Genomic DNA, 23,655 nt, shown 5'->3' with positions numbered 1-23,655 from the left:
GTTTATATAAATTTAAAACTTGTTAAATTGAAGATCATAAAATCAAAACTGAAGAACAGGGAACAAATACTTCTCACACATATGACAAATATTAATGCCAATGGGTCATAAATATCCCTTACAAATAGGCAAAAGAACAGGAAACTCACAAAAGGAAAGATATGAATGTCCAGTAAGTATTTTGAGGTAACAGTTATTCTGCCTCCTGGACCACTTACATAAAAATTATTTGAAGTGATTCTTGAAATGCTAAAAAAAAAAAATTTTAAAAACGTGGTTCCTAAGCTCTTCCCTAGATGTTTGCAGATGAGGACTCCTCTCTGAAGTGTGGAAACCATTTGACTCCTGATGCCAGGAGTCCAGGAGCCTGTCCTGTTTTATTCCCCCACTGTACCCAGCACCTGGTCCAGTGCTTGACACACAATAGGTGCTCAATAAATGGTATAATGAACAAGTAAATGTAAGCATTTAAATAGATGCTCAACCTTCTGATGATAAAAAGCAAAATTACAGCATCTGTGTGAGCCAAACTTGTAGCTAACCATTGTTGGCAAGAGTGTTAAGAAGATGGTGCCTTCCTGAACATTCCTGTGTGTGATGTATGATAATGAGTTTACTACCGCACACCCACTAAGGTAACTATTACTGAACATAGATTTAGTTCCTATATTTAGTTCTTAGACTCATTTTGAATTAATTCTTGCACGAGGTAAGGTAGGGGTTCAGCTTCATTCTGCATGCGGATACCCAGTTCATCCAGAACCAGCGGATGAAGGCTTCCTTCCCTGCTGGAAGGTCTTGGCGCACATTATGAAAATATTCGGCCATGTAGCTGAACAGCCACTGCTTTATCTTTCCATTTTTTATGTCGTCTTCAGTTTCTTTCTGCAGTGTTGTGTAGTTTTCACCTCTCTGGCTAAATTCAGTCCCATTGCGTTTGTCATACTTTGTTCAGCCCACACTCAAGGCAGAAAATACCGGGAGGTGGGACTCACTGGGGGTTGACCGAGAGGGCGCCCACGCAGTGATCTGAGTACTGGATTCCGAGGGAGGACAGTGATGTGCCCGGTTTCCTTCATTTAATACTTTGCGGCCCGCGGATTGGCTTCTCTTGTGTTAGGTGTCTCCTGTGTCCAACAGCAGAGGGTCTGGTGGTGGCAGGTTTCCCCAGAAAGAGCCTCCGTGGCACATGCAGCGAATCGCTTCTCCCTACCTCTGCCTCGTTCTTTCTCTCCAAGGACTTTCCTGGTCATTAGACAGTAAGACAGCCCTGATTTTTCCCGCAGAGCTGCAGTGCGAGTGCCCTACAGGCGAGATTAAAAGTAGCCGCACATGAAGCTGAGGAAGAATCCGATAACATTGCTGAAGACTTCTTGGAGGGGAAAACCGAAGTCGATGATTTTCTCAGCAGCTTCATGGAGAAGAGAACAGTATGTAACTCCAGTGGAGGGCAGGTGGCAGCATAATGTCAAATTGAGTGTGTTCGTGAGTAAAGGAATGCTAGCACGTTACTGGGCTGCAGTTGTGAGTGCCATGAAAGGAAACTGGAGAGCCTCAATGAGAAGGATAGCAGCGCCCACTGTCACTTTAAGTCTGCTTGTTGTGAGTACACGAGCAGGTACATCAAGTACTAGTTCTGTTTCAGAAATGGTCGAGTCTGTGTCATTCTGTAGTGAAGGTCGTAAACGGGCACAAGAGTAGCCTTAATAGTTGTACTATACTCCTGAACAGCCTGTTTCACACAAGTTACTTTAAGAGAGAATAAGCCATAGAGATTAGTTTTTTTAAATATTATTAAGAACATTCTGGAATAGTTTGTTTAATGATGATTTCCATTATATTTAAATAAAAGTCAAAAAGTCTACTTGGCAGTATTGTGCCCTTTGATGGAGTCCTACATACTTACCTAATCCCTCCGAAACCTCGCCTTTTAGCCCTGGCCAGTGCGGCTCAGTTGGTTAGAGGAGAGTCCTGTAACTGACCATTTGTGGGTTCAGTTCCTGGTTAAGGCGTAATGCGTGGGTTGCGAGTTCAGTTCCTGGCGCGGGCTCATGGGAGCAACCAGTCGATGCTTCTCTCTTACATCGATGTTTCTCTCCCTTTCTCCCTCCCTCTCTCTCTAGTAGAAGCAGGGAAAAAATGTCCTCCAGTGAGGGTAAATAATAAGAACAAACATAACCTGTTGTCCCTAAACTTGTAAAATATAGGTGCTATATATATACATGCCTATTCTGTTCAGGAAGATGGGGCAGGTTTTATCCCCAGTTTCATGAAAGAAAATGGAAGTTCAGGGACATTAACAACTATGGTTGTAGCATTAGAGTAAGTGGCATTGATATTTTGTCTATTGTTCCTTGGTACTATATAGCTATACCTTGGAGCTTTTATTTGTTAACTTCCCTGGTTAACAATGTTAGGATTTATTTTTGTATTTTTAAAACACAGATAGTTGATGTTACATAATCAGAACTAATATAAAGCATCGGTTTGTTTTATATTCTGCAAGTTTATAGGGAAAGGTTATTTGCCAAATTTTTAGTTCTTAAATTCTGAACTGCCTTAAACATTCAAAACTTAAGTGTGAATAGGTTTAAAGAGTCTTACTTAGAACTCTTCCGTAATTTAGGAAGTAGTAGGCAAATTGTTGGAGAAGTGACAGGTATTCGAAATAATTTCTCCTCTAGATTTGCCACTGTAGAAGAGCCAAGGAAGAGAAGCTTCAGCAGGTGATGGCGGTGCACAGCCAGTTCCACGCCCCACTGTAGGTGAGTTGTGTGCCAGACGGTTCGCGTCCGAGGCTGCTGCTGCGTGGCTGCCCTTTGGTTTAATCACAGGAGCCTGTCCGCCAGCTGGGAGTGTAATGTTGTCGTTACAGCTCTTGTGCTATGTAACATGTAGCATATTTTCCTTTATGTATTAAGCATAATGTTAGATTATAAGCGTATAGCCAGTAGAAAACTTTGGGGTATTTTCTTCGTATGATGTTGGCTTAAATGAAATGTTTTTTGCAACATCGATAGCCATTTATGTATTGTAAACTATAATGAGTTCCTTCCTCTCGGCTAGTTTGTGGCATATACCATGTCCTCAATAGTCTTCTTTGTCATTTCTTCCTTTGAAATGAACTTCCAGTCTGTCTCTCTTCCATCTCACGCCAGGGTTATTCCGGTAGTGCCCTCGCCAGCCCCCTGACCTCAGGGTCTCCTCCCCGCACAGGACTGACAGACGGGCCTTCCGGCAGCCCCACCGGATGCTCTGGTTTCTCTGCTCCTGAACCTGCGCGGGGCCCCTACTGATGACCGTGTCAGCACCATGTTGTTCTCTCTGGTTTTAAGTCTTCTGTAATCTGACACATGCTTGAGATTATCCATTTTAATTTTCCATTTTTTCCCTGATGTTGTTTCATGTGTCATGTTCTTTTGTCTACACCGTGTTTCTGTTTCATGGTTTTTCTTGATCCAAAGACAGTCTTCCCTTCCCCCTCCACCTGTCTCGTTCAGGGAGTGATTCGGCTGTAAGAACTAATTCCCACCCCAACAAGTTTTAAGTAAAAAGCTGTGTTACAGGGTAATGCTGGGATACAGAACTGAGCCAAACACGAGAAAGTAGAGCTCAGTCCCCTGAGAGAGAACGCGACTAGAGGCCCCAGTAGTCAGAGCGGCTTCTCTCTCTCACACCCTTTCCGGGCCGGCTGGCTTCTCAGTTCTGCACCTGCTTCTTCCTCTTCGGAGGGCCTTTCCTTACCACACCGCGTATGCGTCAGCCATTGCTGCCCCCAGCCTGGCCTTAACAGTTCAGGCAGCCTGCGGAGACTGACACGGGGCTCTCGCCGCAAGTCCCTGGGAAGGGGCTGGCCTAGATTGGGGGTGTCCGTCCTGACTCAGCAGTTTGGCTTCCTCTGCCCACTTGACTGGGCCGAAGGAGTGCACTTTGAGAAGGGAGCACAGGAAGGTCCCTAAAACTGGGAGCAGACTGCAGGGAAGGAAATAACAGGCATTTCTGTCTCCAGTTAAATTCGTCTGCCCCTTCTCTCAGTCTTCTTGTGTTTATTAGTGCCAGTGTTGAACTGTTTTATAGCTTACTTTACAGGTCATACTGTCAGTCCCCGAGGGTGTGGGTTGATTTGCAATATTCAGTGTGTGTCTCTCACAGGTCAAGAAGAAAATGGGCACTGAGTAATTGCTTGTTGATACGAACATGCTAGAACCCTTTCCCCTCCTCTTTTCCCTCATGGTCAAGTTATCCTTTTATAAGTCCGTCTTAATGGGAGGAGGATGGAAAGGGGTGCAAATTTATTATCTTAAATTAACTCTTAGGGTTTTAAAATTTTCTTTTCTTTCCAGATTTTCCTGAAAACATGAACTGCCAAGAGAGGAACGGGACACATAACTAAGCACATTTATATTTATGATTTGCAAATTGGCATTCATCATAGCAGCTGACTTCATAAATACACTATATAGATTGTATACAGAACTGAGACTGATTTTGTACAGATCAGAATGATTGCTATGATCTTGACTTTGAGAAATTTTTCTGCACTATTTGCACTAAAAATGTTTATTTATTATAGATAAAACCTATCATATTTAAGTTCCACTGCTGTTCCTCTCTTATTATTGATTAAATAATTCTGCATGTAATTTAGCTAGTTTTCACATTTTATAAAATGACTTCATTTAAATTTGTATCTTTAATTTGAATCTGCCTCATTTCTTTATCAAAAATAGCCTGTTTCCTCTCAACTTTTTATGAAAAAAAATCACTTTTCAGACTGTAGAAAGATTCTTTATTTTTTTCTCATTCTTCCTGGATAACCAAACTTTCAAAAACAGTATCTTTTAGATATTCTCAATGTCAGTAAACATTAAACCTGCCAATGTGCCATCTCAAGAAAGTAACTTTTAATACGTACAATAAATCAAAAGAATAAACCAGCTGCTTTTATATCTTGTTTTATTTCTAAAATTAAAGATGCACTTAAGAAGCAATGCAGGCAAACAAATATTTCACCCACTAGAAGAAAAACTTGCCATTCGCTTAAATTAGTCCAATGTCAACTTTCATGCTAATTTTTTAATGTAAAGTATGCGATGTAGCGGGATAAAGGTAGGCTGAGTTACTAATGTTAAAGTTAAAAATCGTCTTCATCAGTGAATAGTTAACCTGGACCTAAAAAAAATCAATGAAATTTTCTGACCTTTATTGTGTTAGCTTTTCATAAGAGAAAAGCTATACTAAGAAGCAAAATTAATATTTAACATTTAGAAAGTTAGGTTTTAATTAATTTTCCATTTATCTTCTACTGTGTTCAGCAGTTTGCTTCTATTCCATATTACAGAATGAACACATTTTGTGGGTAGCTGTAAAAGGCTAAATAAGGAGAAAGTGTTGGACTGTATACCTGAGGCTTGGTCGAGTAGCATTTAAGTCACAGAACCTAATGCACCCCTTTGTTCAGATTTCATCCCACTATGGTTGCCATTTCACACACCAGCATACAGCACAGTTTGTCTTCATTTCTCTGTCCACCTATGACATGTTTTTTACAATAGAGCTTTAGGAAAAACCAAATTATTTTTAAACTTGAAGTGTGCTGAATACATACTCTGTGCTTATGGAAGGGCGGGCATACACACGGAGTGTAAAGGTACACTTGGGTAAAGAGATTGCCTTTCGTTAGCCGGCGGTCTTCCTCACACGGCGCTAGGGTGTGAGGAAGGTGTGCCCTTTGTTCTTCAGAACAACCAGACAAGGAAGGTGTAATAACTACTGGGGATTTCTGTTTTTCTTTTTAGTAAAAGATTTTATCTATTTATTTTTAGAGAGCAAGGAAGGAAAGGAGAAAGAGAGGGAAAGAAATATCAATGTGTGGTTGCCTCTTGTGTGTCCCCTTTTGGGACCTGGCCCACAACCCCAGCATGTGCTGATTAGGAACTGAACCGGCAACCCTTGGGTTCCCAGCCTGTGCTCAGTCCACTGAGCCACACTGGCCCGGACCTCCTCTGGATTTCTGGATGAGTGAGGTGTGTGTTTCAGGTCTGTGCCCGAGTCTCCTGGGCACTCGGGAACTTGCCTTACCGCACCAGCCAGCAGAGCGCCAGCCTTCCCTGCAGTCACTTGCAGTGGACAGAGGACACAACAGACCTGACCTTTTGCAGACAGGTAGCCTTCGTACAAACAGGCAGACCCTAGAACAAGACACCAGAGGTCCAGAGCCGTTCTGAAAGGACATGAGTTCATTTGATCTACTAATTTTATTAAGCACCTACTTCAATGAGGCACTGCGGAAATACTATATAACTGTAGGTTTAAGTGGATTTTTATATAAGTGGAAATCTGTTTTCCCCTCAGTGGGAAAAAATTTTATGTATACTCTCAATCACATAAATTTTTATGTATAGTCTCAATCACATAAGTAATTTGTCTCAATGTTTTGTTCTTTAAACTTGACCTGTTTCAGTTTTACACTGTACTGGTTAACACAGCTTGGTTTCTCCTTCCAGAGTTACTTTATTGGATAACCTCCTTACAACCCAGTTGTTAAAAAGAGGAGTTTGATGGTCACTGTCTGCCTTTAACAGACGCATCAGTTCTGCCCGATACAGGTTATGTCGGTCGCCCAGAGGGGAGAAGGTCTGCGTTTGAATACGTCTGCATGAATTTTGGCTCTGTTATTACAACAGGAATTAAGTGACTTTTCTTATCATTTCATATCTGTTATTTTCTTATAATTGGCCATATTGGAGAAGCAGTGTCAGAGAGGGGGAAATGCAGGACCAGGCCGAGATTCTGATTTCACTTTAACATATAATAAAAGGCTGAATGGAAGTCGGAATGGTGGAAGCTTAGGAGTTACTAGGTTATTCCGAGTAGGAGATTGTCATGGGTAGCTAATATATCAAAATAGAAGAAAGTTCTCTAAATAAATGAAATATTTAAGATATGTTTCAAAGTTGGAATATTTTCTAGGAATAAACTAGGAAATTCATATCGGAATAGAGCTAAGTTTGATTGTAATTTATATGCTTAAATTAAAGGACAGCTCAGATTAATTTTTAAGGAAAGAAACTAATTGGGTGCTTTTAAAGAACAGAAGCGTGCATCAGAGTTTTCCTGCTCTTCACCTTCTTGTATTTTAAAAATGCTCCTTTATCAATTGCTGGATTATGATCAAAATTCTTGCCTACTTCGTATCACTAAATTTACCTGAATATGATGAAAGACTAAGCTACTTGAGCTCTAACTATTACTAGTTAAGTAATTTGCCTTGGTTAGTTTTACATATGTTTATTCCCTGTGTTTTAAACCATCAGCCCTAAGTAAAACACTTCCTGATTGATGTTTCGTTAAAACAAGAATGTTACTGTTAGAGATTTTAGTCTTGTCAAATTGGCTATATTCTTCCCAGTCCCTGTGAAACCACAGCAAAGTTTAACAAGCAATAAATGTAGCCTTTTATATAAATTTCAGTATTAAGTTTACTCCTAATAAGTAGTCTAAATGAATATCTGTACATTATGTTTTGTAAGATGTTCGAAAGTCTGAAAAACAGTTTATGTGTCTGATGTGAAAAACATCACGTTAAAGAATTAAATTTTAAAATATCAAATATCCTATTTTCAAAATAAATGCATAGTTCTGTTTGGTAGATTTATGGTGTCGTTCTTTAAAAATGTATTATTATGTATTTACTTTTGTAGATGGACACTGCCAAATGGAAGGAATTAAAGTCGGTCCTCAGTCTTAGGCAAAGAGGCTTCTAGGAGTTGATAACTACAGGAAACGCATGAAGTTAATTATGTTTTGATAATGCAGAAGCCATTACCACTTTACCCTTATTTACCACTCGCAAGGTATTCCCCTACTCCATATAATGTATTGCAGAAAAAGAATAAACATTCCCTGTACTTAATTTGGAACTGCTCGGTAAAGCATGCTCAAATTTCAGATTCCAAAACAATTATATTTGTTTTATTTATATGGACAGAGTATTTTATATTAGAAGATTCTAACATATTAAAGTTCTATATTTTTAAGTATAATTAACATAATTACAATCATCTGTGTTATTTCATATATATATATATATATATATATATATATATANAATGCAGAAGCCATTACCACTTTACCCTTATTTACCACTCGCAAGGTATTCGCCTACTCCATATAATGTATTGCAGAAAAAGAATAAACATTCCCTGTACTTTTAATTTGGAACTGCTCGGTAAAGCATGCTCAAATTTCAGATTCCAGAACAATTATACTTGTTTTATTTACATGGACAGAGTATTTTATATTAGAAGATTCTAACATATTAGTAATATAAGTAATGCATACATCTAATATATTTTATTGATTGTCATTACAGTTGTCCCATTTCCCCCCTTCATTCTGCTCTACCCTGCACACCCCTCCCCCACCACTCCCCCCCTTTAATTTATGTCCATGTGTCTCAAGTTCTTAAATTCTACATTTCCCATACTATTCTTGCTTTCCCCCCTATCTATTTTCTACCCACTGCCTATGCTACTTATTCTCTGTACCTTCTCCCCCCCTTCTCTTCCTCCCACTCCCCTGTTGCTAACCCTTCATGTGATCTCCATTTCTATGGTTCTGCTCCCGATCTAGCTGTCCTCCTGGTTTGCTTTTGTTTTAGGTGTGGTTGTTAGTAACTGTGAGTTTGCTGTCCTTTCACTGTTCATATTTTTTATCTTCTTTTTCTCAGATAAGTCCCTTTAACATTTCATATAAAAGGGGCTTGGTGATGATGAACTCCTTGAATTTGACCTTATCTGAGGAGCACTTTATCTGCCCTTCCATTCTAAACAAAAGCTTTGCTGGATAGAGCAATCTTGGCTGTAGGTCTTTGGATTTCATGACTTGGAAGACTTCTTTCCAGCCCCTTCTTGCCTGGAAAGTCTCTTTTGAGAAATCCATTGACAGTCTGATGGGAACTCCTTTGTAGGTGACTGTCGCCTTATCTCTTGCTGCTTCTAGGATTCTCTCGTTCATTTTAATCTTTGCTAATACAATTATGATGTGCCTTGGTGTGTTCCTTCCTGTGTCCAACTTCTTTGGGACTCTCTGTGCTTCCTGGGTTTCCTGGAAGTCTATTTCCTTTGCCAGACTGGGGAAGTTCTCCTTTATTATTTGTTCAAATAAGTTGTCCACTTGTGGCTGTTCCTCTTCCCCTTCTGGTAGCCCTATAATTTGCATGTTGGAACATTTAAAGATGTCCTGGAGCTTCCTTAGCCTCTCCTCATTTTTTTGAATTCTTGTTTCTTCATTCTTTTCTGCTTGGTTGTTTCTTTCTTCCTTCTGATCCACTCCATTGATTTGAGTCCCAGTTTTTTTCCCATCACTGTTGGTTTCCTGTGCATTTTCCTTCATTTCACTTAATGTAGCTTTCATTTTTTCATCTAATTTGTGATCAAAATCAACCAATTCTGTGAGCATCCTGATCACTAGTATTTTGAACTGTGCATCTGATAGGCTGGCTGTCTCTTGGTCGCTTAGAAGTATTGGCTCTGGGGTTTTGAGTTCTTCTTGAGCCATAACATTTTGGTCTGTTCGTGCCTGTTACATATGAGGGACGGACACTTACGTTTTTTCCATGTCTTGGGTAATATAAGTAATGCTGCTATGGACATGGGGTGCTGCAGATACTGTTTTGAGTTTAGTGTTTTTGTTTCCTTTGAATATATACCCAAGATGGAGCTGTGCAGTCATATGGATTCAGCACCTCTACTGTTAATTTTTTAAGGATTCTAGTTTTAAGTTTTTGAAAATTCTCCATACTGTTTTTCACAGTGGCTGTACCAGTTTATATTCTCATCAGTAGCACACAGGGTTCTCTTTTCTCCACATTCTTGCTAACATTTATTTCATGTCTTTTTGATGATATCTATCCTAACAGATGTGAGTTGCTGTCATATGTATCAATAGTTTTGATTTGCATTTCCCTAATGACTAGTGATGTTGAGCATCGTTTCATGTAACTGTTAGCCTTTTACATATCTTATTTGGAAAAATGGCTATTAAGGGCTTTTGCCCATTTTTTAATTAGATTACTTGTTTTTTTTGCTAATGAATAGTATGAGTTTAGTATATATTTTGGATATTAACTCCTTATGGCTTACATAAATTTTTCCCATTCTGTAGGCTGTCTTTTTATTTTGTTATTTTTTGCTCTGCAGAAGCTTTTCAGTTTGACGGAGCCCCACTTGTTAATTTTTGCTTTTGTTGCTAATTTTTTAGGTGTCATCTCCAAAATAATCATTGCCAAGACTAATGTCAAGGAGCCTTTTTCTATGAATTTATGCCAGTACCATACCGTTTGGATTACTATAGCTTTATGATAAAGTTCAAAATCAGGAATTGTGATTCAGAACAAGAGTGATGCCTCCTTTGTTATTTCTCAGGATTGCTTTGGCAATTTAGGGCCTTTTGTGATTCTACATAAGTTTTAGATTGTTTTTCCTATTATAAAAAACTATCATTGGAATCTTGATAGAGATTGCATTGAATCTAGAGATGCCTTTGGTAATGTGGACATTTTAACAATATTATTTCTTTCAGTCTATGAATACTTATTTGTAATTTATATTGTCTTCGATTTCTTTCATCAGTATACTGTAGTTTCAGAGAAAAAATCTTTAGTGTCCTTGGTTAAGTTTATTTCTAAGTATTTATTTTTTTGCAGTTGTAAATGAGATTATTTTTCTTTTTCAGCAAAGTCTTTGGTAGTGTATAGCAATGCTGCTGATTTTTCTACACTAATTTTGTGTCCTGCAGTTTTACTGAATTAGGTCTAACAGGGTTTTGCGGGGGTGGATTTTGGTTGAATTGTCAGTGTTTTTTCTATGTATAAAATTGAGTCATCTGCAAATAGAGACAATTTTCCTTCTCAGCTTTGATGGCTTTCATTACTTCTCTTGCGTGAATGCCCTGTGGAGAATTCCAGTTCAGTGGTTGACCGTAAGTGCATTTGTGCACCCTTGTCTTACTTTTCCTCTTCAAGGAAAAGCTTTAACTCTTTCCCCCTGGATGGAGTAGCTGCGGGCGTGTCCTGTGGGCCTTTGTTTTGTTGTGATGCAGCCCTTCTGTACCTGATTTGCTGAGAGTTTTTAGTCGTGGGCAGATGCTGAGTTTTGTCAAATGCTTTTTTTGTGTCTTTGAGATGCTGTGATTGCTTTATTTGACTAAGTGATATGTCATATTGATTGATTTGTGTATGAGCCATCCTTGCACCCCAGGTATAAATCCCACTTGGTCATAGTGAATGAATCTTGTTGTGTGCTGCTGAACTGGGTTCACTCATACTTTATTGAGAATTTTTGCATCTCTATTCATCAGGGATATTGGCCTGGAGGGTTTCTTGGGGTGGCTTTTTTTTGGTAGTGTCTTATTCTGTCCTTAGTATCAGTATAAGGCCTCATAAAATTTGATAGTGTTTGAAAGTGTTCTTCCTCTTTAGTTTTTTTTGGAAGACTTTGAGAAGGACTGGCCTTAATTTTTCATTAAATGCTTGCTAAAAATTCACCATTGGAAGCCATCTGGTCCTGGGCTTATCACCATTTACTAGTAATTATTCTATTTAGACTTTCTATTTCTTCACTTAGTCTTGGTAGTTTCTATGTTCCTAAAAATTTTCCCATTTCTTCTAAGTGGCTCAGTTTATTGGCGTGTGATTTTGACTCAAGCTGACCCATACTCCAAGTTCACTGGCTGAACTGGACCGCTGGCTTGGCTCTGAGAGCAATCAGCTGTGAGTGCACACCTCTCAGCTCAAGAGTTGCTGGGTAACACAATTCCAGCTGCTCTCACTTGCCCTTGTCAGATGGAGACGAGGGCCCACTCTCTGCAGTGGGCAGGGCTGTCTTACCCACTCCTACCTGGCAGGACTGGTAGGGACCATTGCAGGCAACTCCAGAATTTTCCCAAATAGGCTTTCTGGTCAGGAGGGACCAGGAGCCCTGATCTGCAGCGGGTGGGGGTAGGGCTCAGCTCTTCCACCGAGGCAGGCGCAGACCAGGCCCTGGGGCCCAACGCCTCCTTTGGCAGAAGGAGTTCCCCCATCACACTGTGCCACCGACCTGACTGCGCAGAGGAGCAAAGCTGCTGGGTGGGGCGACCACTCGGGTTCTGAAGGTAGGAATTCTCCTCCCAAACCCAGGTGCTGATCACTGGAAGCCCCTCCTCACTTCTCTGCCTCAATCTGACTCCATGGGTGCAGCCCACAGACTCTCCTGTGTTCCCTGTGGGGTCAAACCAGAGGAGGGGCCCCCACTAACAACCCACCAAACCAGAGAGGTTGGATGTCACCCCTGGACACTCTGTTCCCACTGGAGGGACTGGAGGCTCAGGGGAGACCTCAGCGTGGTGCCGTGCCAGCCGTGGGCAGCATGGCCAGCATGGTCAGCATGGGGCCGTTCCTCTTACCCTGCTGGTGCAGTCATCTGGGTCTCCATGGTGCAGGGGGTGCCTCGGCCTCGGCCTTACTCTCACTCTCCAGCTCTGCGACTCCCTCAGAGGTACCTGCTGTAAACAGGTGTGTGTTCTTCTCTTGAAGGGGTGGAGTCAGGAGTGACCTGTGTTGCCACCTTGGGGACATCACTCCTCTCTGCCTTCTCTTTATTTTGTTCCTGTTTCAGCAAAATTTAATACAACATCCTATTTTTAAAATTTATACATTCACAATACTGATGTAGATTGCACCTAATAATTGAAAACTGTACAGCATGAATGTTATTTTTCTCTGTCCAGCAAGGCAACTTTTCTCCACTAAGTTTCTTCAGATCAAAAATTTAAATCACCCAGTGAAGTCCCATTTTTTATCAACAGACAAGGGAATGATTCTGCTTCAAACATGCATTTCAGTAAAACATGACAAGTTTTCAGAACTAATTCAGCAGTCAGTGGTCATGAGACGTAACGGTGTTACCTAAATCGTATGAAGCAGTTGAAATCCCTGAAATGACAGGGGACAGAACTGGGTAACGGAAGTGACAGCCAGATGCCCTGGACCTGACTTGGGATTCCCCTCATTGAAATACCACTTATTTACATTGTTCCACTTCAGGTGTCAGGCCGGCGGTCGGGCGACACTGTCTGGTGATGTGGTCTCTTGTTAACAACACAGCTAATAGGATGTGAATTCATATTTAAGAACCAGAGAGCAAATGTTGCTTCTATTTTATTAGGTATCAGCCCTGTCCTAGAGGAAAAGGTGAATTATAACTTTTAGCATTTTTTAAATGCTGAGAAGGAGTAAGAGATTCTAGAGAAAGGCAACAAAATTATAATAACAATTTAAACTATATTTGAATTGGAGAAGTTACAGCGGTCATGAAACCTGGAAGATAGCTTGAGCAGTTACAAGACTCCTCAGTAACAGAAATAGATCTATTAACCAAAAGGGGTACATCTCAACAGTGTCCTCTGTTATTAGAAATATTTCTGACACAGGAAGGAAGATAACATCAGATGTTTCGGGAAACCAAATATGCATCAGGAAGGGAACTAAGGGGAGACGGACCATGGCGACAGGAGTGTGGGCAAGGGGTCAGGGCACTTGCCGAGCTGAGCAGACGCATGCGGTGACGGCAGGTTTGGGTTGTGACCTCGGGCTGGTAGAGGGCATCGCTCTGCAGTGAGTGCAGCTTTCGTGGTCTAGAATCACTCTCCAAAGGGGATCATTTCCTTACTGTGGCTACTTCCTGTTCTTCAACATCTAAAGAAACTAAATTGGACCCCCCCCTTTCATTTGCTATATTTCCTACTTCTCGATGACATGAATCATCTCTTGTTATTTTTCATCTTCAATTGCACCGTTCCCTTATTTTTGGAAAGTGTCTTTTGCATGTCCTTTGTTCTGGAGCTCCAGATGGAGGCCTCAGGCTGTGAGAAACACGGCCTCGTCGGAGTCGCGGTCCTTGCCGCTGTCCTCGCTGGGCGCGCACTCCCCGCCGCTGGGCGACCGGCAGCTCAGGTCCTCCACCCCGGACTCCTGGTCGCTGTTGGCCGACAGGTCCAGATCGGAGCTCTTCAGGTTGTCCTGGGTTAGAATCAGAGCGGAGTCCTCCTCGCCCTGCGAAGGGCTCCTGGATGGGAAGGCTTTCGAGTTCCCGCTGTAGTCCTGGGGGGTGTTGGCGGTGCTGTGGTTGGAGGCAGAAAACCCTGAGTGTTTGCTGGCTTCACACGGCTCGCTCTTCACGTTGGTGCGATTGAACTGGACTCTCTGGATCTTCTCCAGCCTCTACAAGGGAAATAACAATTTCAGGGGGAAATCCTAAAGAATCTATCTTTTTTACATGTGTGTGCCTTTACTACTGATTCCTTTCTAGTTGGGTATAATGTTAAGAACGTGGGATTTAGATGGAATTGGGTTCCAATGTGAATGTTATGACCTTGGACAAAATAAGTAGTTTCTGTGAAGCTTGTTTTCTTCATCTCTAAGGACGGTAAAACCTGCATTAGCATAGGTTTTATATAAAATGCAAAAACAACACCATAGGTACAGCATCTAGTAATCAGTAATCATCTTTCTGTACCTACATGGTTTTACATAGTGGTTTTCATCCTGTGAACTCAAAATACATATTTTTAAAATCAGGAATAAGGTGGTATTTCATATTTTAAACTGAGATATAAGTCACTTACCATAAAACTCACTTTTTAAAGTGTGCAAGGTTTTTTGTATATTCACAAGGTTATGCAACAATTCACCACTATCTAATTCAAAAGAGTTTAATCCTCGAAGAAAACCCTCATACCCATTAGCAATCACTCCCCCCTCTCCCTCTCCCCACAGCCCCTGGCAATCTCTTGCCTACTCTCTATCTTTATAATTTACCTAGACTGGATGTTTCATATAAGTGGAATCACACAGCATGTGGCCTTTTTTGTCTGGTTCTTCATTTAGCTTATGTGCAAAACACTGTGCAGGGCAATGTGAGGAGCAGAGGTACAGAGAGGCCGAGTTCGTGTAAGGTAGGAAGAGGCCAAAATTATTCCAGAGGGTGGGGTGCCGCGGTTTGAGGGAAGAGATCAGAGCCAGTCTCAGGGAGGAAGGAGCGCTCGGATGGGCCTGAAGGCACTAACCTTGGGCGGGCCGGTGCTGGCGAGAGCTATCCAGCTGGAGGGACAGTGAGAAGGAAAAGGGAGCCAGGTCGTGTACCAGGAGAGAACGGTTAGATGGGAGCGAGGGGGCGGTGGAGAATCAAGTGTGAGAGGGTCTCACATGCTGGGCTAAGAAGGCATTTCCTTTGTTACAAGGAACAAAGAGACTTTCATTACAACACCTCTAGATAGTCCACTTTTTTCACACTAATGAAAAAAAGTATTTCAACACAAAGAATACTGGAACAGATGACCAGAATTCTCAGTTCTTCGTGAAGCTTGGATATTTTCGGGAAGGATGAATAGAACGGGCCCTTGGGTGGCCCGAGCGGACCTTAAATAGCAAAGCTTTGATCACAGCCCCGGAACCCTAAGGACCTAACTAGTGCCTCCTGTCCGTCCTCTCTTTGTTCTTTAATTCAGGGTCTCAGCCCCGGTGGGAAGTCACAGCTGTGGCACTCTAAGCATTCGCCATCAGAATCTCTAGGCTTAAAGCGCAGGCATCTGGATTTTTTATATCGTTATGTAATTATTGTTACAAGTGAAGAATAAACTTTTACTACAAGTACATAATATCTGATTTTGTCCTTCCCTTTGAATACCAACCATCATTTTCATGCGTTCTCCAGAAAGGATTCATTTCGGTACTCCCAAATAACTAAGAAAAGAATCCTGACCTGCTGTCGGAACAGCCGAGGTCTGGAATGTATTCAGGGCTGCTCAGGTTTGGGCTTCGGGTTCCCACGGGCTCACCTGGTGGGGCTGTGTTTGTGGTTACCCACCAGCTGAAAACACGAGCTGTTTCTGTGGCTCCAGTTCACATACCCTGAGCCCTGGCAGGCTTTCACGGAGCAGTGACAGTCAAGAAACGGGCACAAAAAATGTAATTAGATTAACGAGAGCAAGTGGGTCTTACTTCTTCCAGGGCCTCTAGTTCTTCCTCCAGCTGCTGGCTCTCCTCCTTCACGGCCAGGAGGTAGTCCGTGACCGACTGCCGCGGCTGCAGCCCCTTCTCGAAGCGGTTGTACATCCCACTCCAGAACCTGGGGGGAGGGGGAGGGTGCCATGATGCCGCCATATGACACACTGCGTGTCACATCCTCGGGTGGCTTTAATTCCTCAGTCCCACAGTTCTGATGATACCCAAATGCCAACTCCAGGCTCAAAAAAGCCTCTAACCTCAGGTAGTAATTGCATGTTGATGTCTTCTTGTGTTAACAGACTCCTTTTGGGGAGAGTAAATTCATGAATTTGTACATATGGCACTGAATTAGAAGGCCTATAATTTTCTAAAATGGAAGTGCTTCATGTTGCTAGTTTCTTTTTTCCTATTTTGTATTTTTAATAAAATGGCTCTTTGTTTCGATGGAAACTTGTTAAATTAATAAGTGTGTTAACACAATCTTGAAGCTGCGAAAGGAATCTTAAAATCTTTGAAGATTTTAGCTTGTTTTTATCACAGCTTGTTAATATCACAATGAATCCTCCCTTTTTTTGTCCTGCACGACAATGCAAACTGGAAAGCAAATGAGAATAGAGGATGCTGTCGTGGGATATGCCTAGATCCACCCCTTACTTAGAAAGGTACTCTGAGGGCAAAGCTAGAACCGTCCGTCAGTCTATCCACAGTTCCAAGAACAGTGTTTGATCCTCAAGAATGGATTCGTTGGCTGCTACTAGTAACTTAGTTACAGGACGGTTGTTTACAGTGTATGCCAGCAGCTCTCAAAACTGCTGTTTTACACAAAACATGGACACATTTTTTAGTAAGATAAAAATTAATATGTCGCTGTAAAATTCTGGGGAAATGATTAACTTGAAACAATTAAAAATGAAAACAAATCAAGGAATAAAATCTGTAGAGGGAGAAAAGCCATAAGATGTGTGTCTGGCGTAAGGAGGGAGAAGGAGTGTGGTTCCTCAGTTTATTCTGTAAGTTTTCGTGCGGGCCTCCAGCTCACACTTCTGTGTCACACAAGCCCAGAGCAGAAGGCAAAGGGCGAAATGTAACACACCTGCCGGGTTCACACCTGGTAGAATCTGTAGGATGCCACCCTCCTCTCCTCCTCCCAGTACCTCCAGTCGTAAATAACTTATTTCCATGGGGAAATCGTTCCACTCAGACTTGATTCAGCAAAGAATGAAAGTAAACTAGGTCACTAGGTCGTGACCACTAAACCTATGAGTTCACGTTCACTTACAAGACACTGGCTTTATCAAGTCTGTCTTTCCTTCCCTCCTTCCCCCCTTCCTTTCCACCCTCTCTTTCACTTTTCAAATGGAACTGATGTCCTAAGACACCATTATTACAGAACATCACTTCTAAGATAATTCCCTACTTAAGGGGAAAGTGGAGGGGGAGAAGACACCAGGTCAGATACTTATCATCCTCCTTTGCTGTATTTTGTGTCCAAAAGAGCCTTGAAGTCCAGAGTTTCACACACTGGGGCCTCCAGCAGGAATCAGTGCCGGGATCTAAGGCCAGGACACAGCTAGCAGGGTCCCGAGGTTTACGTACTTGTACGTGAAGTTGCATGGTGCTGTGGGGAGGCGAAGGGCTCCCTGGGCCTGGCTGTGGTTGGCTCTGAAGAGGGGGTTCATGTAGTCAGCCCGGTTCTTCCACAGGTGAGCCCACAGAGAGTAGGTTCGTTCTTGAATCCTGTGGCAGAGAAAGTAGGCCTGAAAATGACCTGTCTTGGTTCTTAGAATGTGTGCTATTAAAGCTACAAAGGGCCCAGTAATTGTTATCGGAACACACCGTTGTGTGTCTTTACAGCAGAAGAACCCTGACCTCAGCCCCCGCCCCCCCTGCCCCCCTCACTGGCGTCAGCAAGATGCTTCTTTCTCCATGAGGGTAAAAACAAAAAAACAAAACTGCTGTGTCAGGATTTTATCCCCAAATAGTCATTAAACTTGGACTATTTGCCGGGTACTATTTAAGTGCTTCGTACGTTTTCTCATTTGATCCTCACTTCATTCCTGTGAGATACGTCTATTTTCAAGGTCGGGAAACTGAGGCTGTGGGAGATTGAACAGGTTCCCAAAGTCACGTAGCTAGTGAGGGGAGGAGCCAGGATGGAAACCCACACCAGCACCGCTAGACCAGCTAGACCAGCTAGTCTGTCGCTGCAAAGCACAGGTATCTAGGGTGAGCTTGCAGATGCCCTCCGCTTCTTTGAATCACCATTACCCGTTATCAGTAATCATGCGTGAAGTTTCCCAGAGGAAAGGGACTAGCATCCACCAGGAAAAGTCATTTGCTCTCTTTCCAGACAGTATAAGACTAGTGCAGTCCATTTTATTTCAGCTGACCATTTCCAACATTAAATGTGACATTATAGACCCCAGTTAAAAATCACCTTAGTTTTATGAAAACGTCAAAGCTTGCTTCACTTGCAATTTGTGAATCACTTGGCTGTTTTTAAGTTTTTGACTTTATTTTAAAGTCCACATTTCACCTATGTTTCCCCTCTAGACAAAGGCAATGCAGTTTTAATCTGAATAAAAGTGTGACTTGAGTTTTAAATTTGCTTTCTTTCCCAGTTATAGTTGCAATTCTTACAAGAATATGCATATGTCCACTAAAGGCAGTTTTTTTCCTTTCAAATGCAAAAAAATCACTTCCTTTGACTCTAGAAGTTTCAATATTACAGTGTCAGGTGTATTGGCCTGTCTAAAGATGCCAGGGAGAAATGGGCGGGGTGGAGGGGAATGAACTTGTACCTGTCTTTGTCAGCTGATTTGTTTATGAAGTGGTATCAGGAAAAAGAAAAGAACTTTAATCTGTCAGTCTAGGTGTGGCTAAAATAGTCTTCAAAATGATGAGAGGCCACCTGACATCTTCAGTCACAAAATTATTTTAGAAAGAAATTAAACAGCAAAATACTCACTTGAGTTCTCGCCTCTCCTTTTGGCTGTTGCACAGGAGGTTTCCAAACTGGCAGGAGTAAATGTGATGTTGGATGTGAATCAGAAACCGCTCATTGAACTCAAAGGCACAGGGAAATTGCCCCATTAACTGCCAGACACACTCAATGAACTGGTCAATCACCGGAGAGATCTCCTTGGGATCCCCATCGAGATTGCCGTATCTATAAAATGAAGTAGTACAATGAGTTTTATGCCCTGTCTGTTTTAAATCAGAAAGCTGTAAATGCAAAAACAATCATAAAATAACCCTAGTCCCTACGTCGATCTGATAAATTCAAAATTCAAAGACTTGGAAAAAATAACTTTTAAAATTTCAATTTCAAGAGAAACTTCGCAGCGAAGGGTTGAGTCAAGAAGAGACATGTCCATGTTGTAGCTACAAAACAAACTGTGAATGCTGGAGTAGAAGTTAAAGGAAACCTTCTCCTAAAGGAGAAAGAGCATCCTTTAATTTGAATTTTACAAGCATATTAGCACTTTGGGAATACGAGTAAGTCTTCCGCATTAGTTAGTGTCTATGGGAAAATGTGAAGAAATACCAAAGCAACTTGAGAGCTTTTCACTTGTGCATTTCTCGGGGTGTTTCCTCCCACCCCCAAGAATAAGTAAAAAAGACAACTTGAAAAGCTGTCTTTCTTGTTTACCAAGTTTCTAGGAATATTTCTATTTCTAAAACAGTATTAAACTTGTCATATAATTTATTCCCAGGTGAGCGAAGATTGTAATATACCTTTAAATCTCTCCTATCTTTGTTCTTCAAAAGTACATCAGAGGATCTTGAAAAACGACTTTCAAGAGTAGATCAGAATCTAAATGAAGACTGCCTAGCCCCGTACACTATTGTATGAATTTTAGAAATTCATACAGTATAACAGGGCTCTTTGTAGGTGCCATCAGGGGTCCTGTAGGTGCCATCAAGTATAAAACAACACAGAACCTCATCTCAAAGGATAATCAACTTGAGGAACAGAAAGAGCAAGGATCGGTTTAGGAGCTTCTCCAAGAGGGGAAACATTAGAGATGTCTCAAAGGTTTCCATTCCACTCACCGAACAACTGGCAGCTTTAAAAAGTGTTGCCTGTTCTACTCCTGCCTCATAACACTATCGTCCAACTAGTCTTCAGCCGTGTCCATATTCCTTCCGTCTCTATGTCCGTTATAATCTCAGAGATTCTAACCCCCTAGCAGACAGTCAGCAGCGCCCCAAGTCCGAAAATAACTGATCTTGAGAAAGTTACTCAACTGTCTGGGGGGTTTAATTCTCTCATTTGTAAAATAGAAACGTTGTGCTTTCCTGAAAAAGTGATTATAAAACTAGAATTCCACAAAAGCACAGGATCAATTGTAAATACAAAAACAGACACAGCAGTTACGCAAACTTCAACTTTATTTCAGGAGAACACAATGAAATGGTCAAAAATATCTATCAAAATATCTGAATTTTTAGCATGCTGCCTAACTTTCAGCACTGAAGGACTCACGTGCACCAGCTACAACACTGAACGTCTGGAGACCAGAGAACGTTCTGAAATGTGGGGCGTTCTCATCAACACCAACAAAACGATGCTGGTGTCGCCAAAGACAGTAGGTTGATGGAGAGCGTGGTAGGCGGCCAGGCCAGGAGTTAGGTTGCTTACCTATGTACACTGGTACACTCCCTCACAACCCTTGCTGTAACCCAGGAGATGGGAGGTGGTCCCATGTCACAGATGGGAGGCAGTGCTTGGAGGGCACAGATGCCCAAGGTCCAAACAGCTAGTACATGCCACAGACTGGAACTGGGGCTGGATCTGTCTGGTACCAAAGCCCCAGCCACTCTCATATGTCAGCTCTGACACAGATGCCTCAGGACAACCCCAAATGACGCCCTTTGTGAAAGACGAAAGAAAACTGTTCCACAGGCATCTCATAACTGGCAGCTGAAAGTGAATGTTTGCACTTCAAAAATGGAGTGATTTAGCAAATTGTTAACATTAATCCATACCGAGAGTACTCGGAACTTCAGTTATCTGTGATGCAACGCAGAAAACAAAATTTCAACTTTCTGGTTAAGGCATGCAAAGACACTTTTCAAAAATGAAACTATCTCCCCCAATTAATTGAGAACAGTTTTTTTTAATCCTCGACATTCAAAACAATAGGTTTTTAAAATATTTACCTGTGATTGAACTTATGACCAAAGGAAATCCAGTCCTTTTCAATTAATACCTACATAAGAAAGAACATAAATATCACGGAAGGAAGCAAACCAGGAAAAATAAGAGACCACAACCGATAACGCTGAAAAATTCAGAGGTCCAAGGGAGCAGAGGTCCCTGTCCTCGGGTCACATCACTCCTTGTCCACCAGTGTAGACGTGCCCTTGGGAACGGGAAGGGTGAAGTTCATCCACAGGAAGTATGGAAATGGACATATGAAAATGTCAACCACACCCACTGAGTGCCTCCTACAAGGGACTATTCTTACACAGCTCGTTTCATTGCATGATGGGCATTATCAGTCTCACTTCACAGAAGGGAAAACTGAACAGGAGGTCACATCCACACCTAAGATCACACTTGTCTCTTAACCCTTATGTCATGGTGCCCCAGTACAATATCAAACACTAACCTTTTTACAAGAAACAATTAGGAATATTTTTGGTGAACTTAAGAAGAATTACAAAATGATAAGGGTATATTAGGAGTTTCAGCTCCACTTTGGAGTTAGGGGTGACATGGGTTTATCATTTCAAATTGTCTTGATTAAAAAAAAAACAAACAACCACCCTCAGAAATCCCATCAATGTCATCAATGCTCTTAACTGGCCAGAGGTTTCCCCTTAAAAAAGTAGGAAGTGGCTGAAGTTTGCCCTTGACAATTCACAAATTCTGTGGGCAGAATCAGAAGGAGCCAGTGGCGGTGAAGGACAGCGTGTGCAGGAGGAAAGCCCTGGGGTGTGTGACTCAGTCCCTCTGCTGCCCAGAGGTGAGTGAAGGAATCCAGCCCTTCTGACCTCTGCTGGAGGAGGGTCTGAAACAGGCTCAGCCTCTGAAGCCTCTGCTGTCACAGGTCATTGGAAGTTCAGACACCTTCAAAAAGAGACAGCCCAACAGGACCCCTGCCCCTTCACTTCTGTCCCCCAGTGTCAGCTGAGACTAGTTGATAAAGAAGATCTTCCCGTAGATGCCCCACCCGGCTCATCTGTCAGGATGTACCCCCAGCGTGGATTCAGGACCCACTGAAGCAGGAACCAGGGGTCTCCCAGTTGCTGGGAAGTCCACCCTGCAGTCATTTGAAGAAAGCAGTTCAGCTTGGCCAAAGCTTCGCCATCCCAGACAACCATGCAAATGTTCTGCCGGTGAAAGCAGCATACTACATTTTGATAGCTGAAAGGTGCAAGAGTGAAGAGGACATACTCACAATTTCAGCAAAGACTACAAAAACACTGAAAATTTTAATGTTGTCATCCAGTGTTGAAAAGGACTGCTTAAAATGTAAGAGCAGGAAGTGAAAACAGGTTTTCCTCTCAAAGACTTGTTTTCATGCTCAATAAAGAAAGTTTTGTCAGCAAATTTCTTTTGGAAAAGTGTTTCCTGTGTTCCCGTCAGACTTGAAGTGCCTATGATCAAATGCTGTGTAAAACTCACTATTTACAAACTGCTGAATGTATTTTATATTTGCCCCCCAATTCACATTTAATAGCATTGGTTTTTATTGGTTCCAGAGGATCTCAGAAATTCACCCCTTCACTCCAAGACTATACCACCTTTCCCCCTTTAATTCGTCTTGCTGAGCTAAGAGAAAAATAATGCTAATGAGAAAAAAAAAAAAAAGAAAGAAAGTTGCCGATGACTGGGAAAAGACAGGCTGGTTGCTTCCAGCACCTGCCTGGGGAAGTGGCCCCACAGCCACACTCACCATAAAGCCCTTCAGGGTCCGGTAGTGGGGGTCCAGCAGGAGGCTGGCCACCGAGCACACCTGGGCCGTCCTGTCCCAGCCGTCAGAACAGTGGACAAGCACGCTTGCCCCTTCCTCAGCAACAGCCTGAAAAACAGGATTCGCAAAGACTCAACACAGAGCAGCTACAAACACGCAACATTTCATCAGAACTAGGTCTGGTGGTGTACCTGCAGAGGCCAGAAAGCATGTGTCCACCTGAGTAGGGTCACATCCTCCCCTAAGATCCTTTTAACCAATATGTCATGCTGCCCCAGTACAATATCAAATACCCCCTAAGATCACAGAGTCAAGGGGTGAGTGATTCAGTGCCGGTAGCCAAAGCTTTTCCTTTCCACACCCAGAAGCCACCACTGCCACCACCTCAATGACACATATGTACTATGTAACGTGTACTGGCCGTGAGCTGTGTCTCCATGACATGCCTCCTAGCCCACCTTCAACCCCTCCCCTCCTCTCTGGGTTTCCACCTGAAGCCCTTCCACCATTGAAATTCTGGATCTACTACTGGCCTCAAGCATTCTCAAAAAGGAAAAGACAAAAATCATAAATTGTAAACTGCTATGAGAGATAAAAAGGATTAAGAGCCGAGTGATGGTCCAAGGTTGGGGAAAGAGGAAAAAAAAAAACAAAGGTAAATGATAGCAGCCAGTGTCTGCT

The 23,655-nt window shown here is 42.1% G+C and overlaps 2 protein-coding genes across 2 annotated transcripts in view; one reads left to right on the top strand and one right to left on the bottom strand.

The window, feature by feature from the left end:
* The window catches only part of VPS37A (VPS37A subunit of ESCRT-I), a 28,866-nt gene extending 23,919 nt beyond the window's left edge, over positions 1-4,947 (top strand). The window contains exons 10-12 of the mRNA XM_037055263.1: positions 1,287-1,430; positions 2,685-2,765; positions 4,344-4,947. Of these exons, the coding sequence (XP_036911158.1) occupies positions 1,287-1,430; positions 2,685-2,765 (225 nt within the window). The 3' untranslated portion in view covers positions 4,344-4,947. The remainder of the gene's footprint in view (positions 1-1,286; positions 1,431-2,684; positions 2,766-4,343) is intronic.
* Positions 4,948-13,689: 8,742 nt separating this feature from the next.
* The window catches only part of MTMR7 (myotubularin related protein 7), a 75,567-nt gene continuing 65,601 nt past the window's right edge, over positions 13,690-23,655 (bottom strand). Inside the window, exons 9-14 of the mRNA XM_037055261.1 lie at positions 22,957-23,082; positions 21,215-21,264; positions 19,017-19,217; positions 17,645-17,785; positions 16,043-16,169; positions 13,690-14,263 (exon numbers count right to left, since the gene is read on the bottom strand). Coding sequence (XP_036911156.1) covers positions 13,901-14,263; positions 16,043-16,169; positions 17,645-17,785; positions 19,017-19,217; positions 21,215-21,264; positions 22,957-23,082 — 1,008 coding nt within the window. The 3' untranslated portion in view covers positions 13,690-13,900. The remainder of the gene's footprint in view (positions 14,264-16,042; positions 16,170-17,644; positions 17,786-19,016; positions 19,218-21,214; positions 21,265-22,956; positions 23,083-23,655) is intronic.

The sequence above is a fragment of the Sturnira hondurensis genome, unplaced genomic scaffold (assembly GCF_014824575.4).
Source record: "Sturnira hondurensis isolate 20B ecotype Veracruz unplaced genomic scaffold, ASM1482457v3 Scaffold0008640, whole genome shotgun sequence".
NCBI lineage: Eukaryota > Metazoa > Chordata > Mammalia > Chiroptera > Phyllostomidae > Sturnira > Sturnira hondurensis.
Note: the sequence above shows the minus strand (reverse complement) of the source record. Positions and strands in the feature narration are given on the sequence as shown.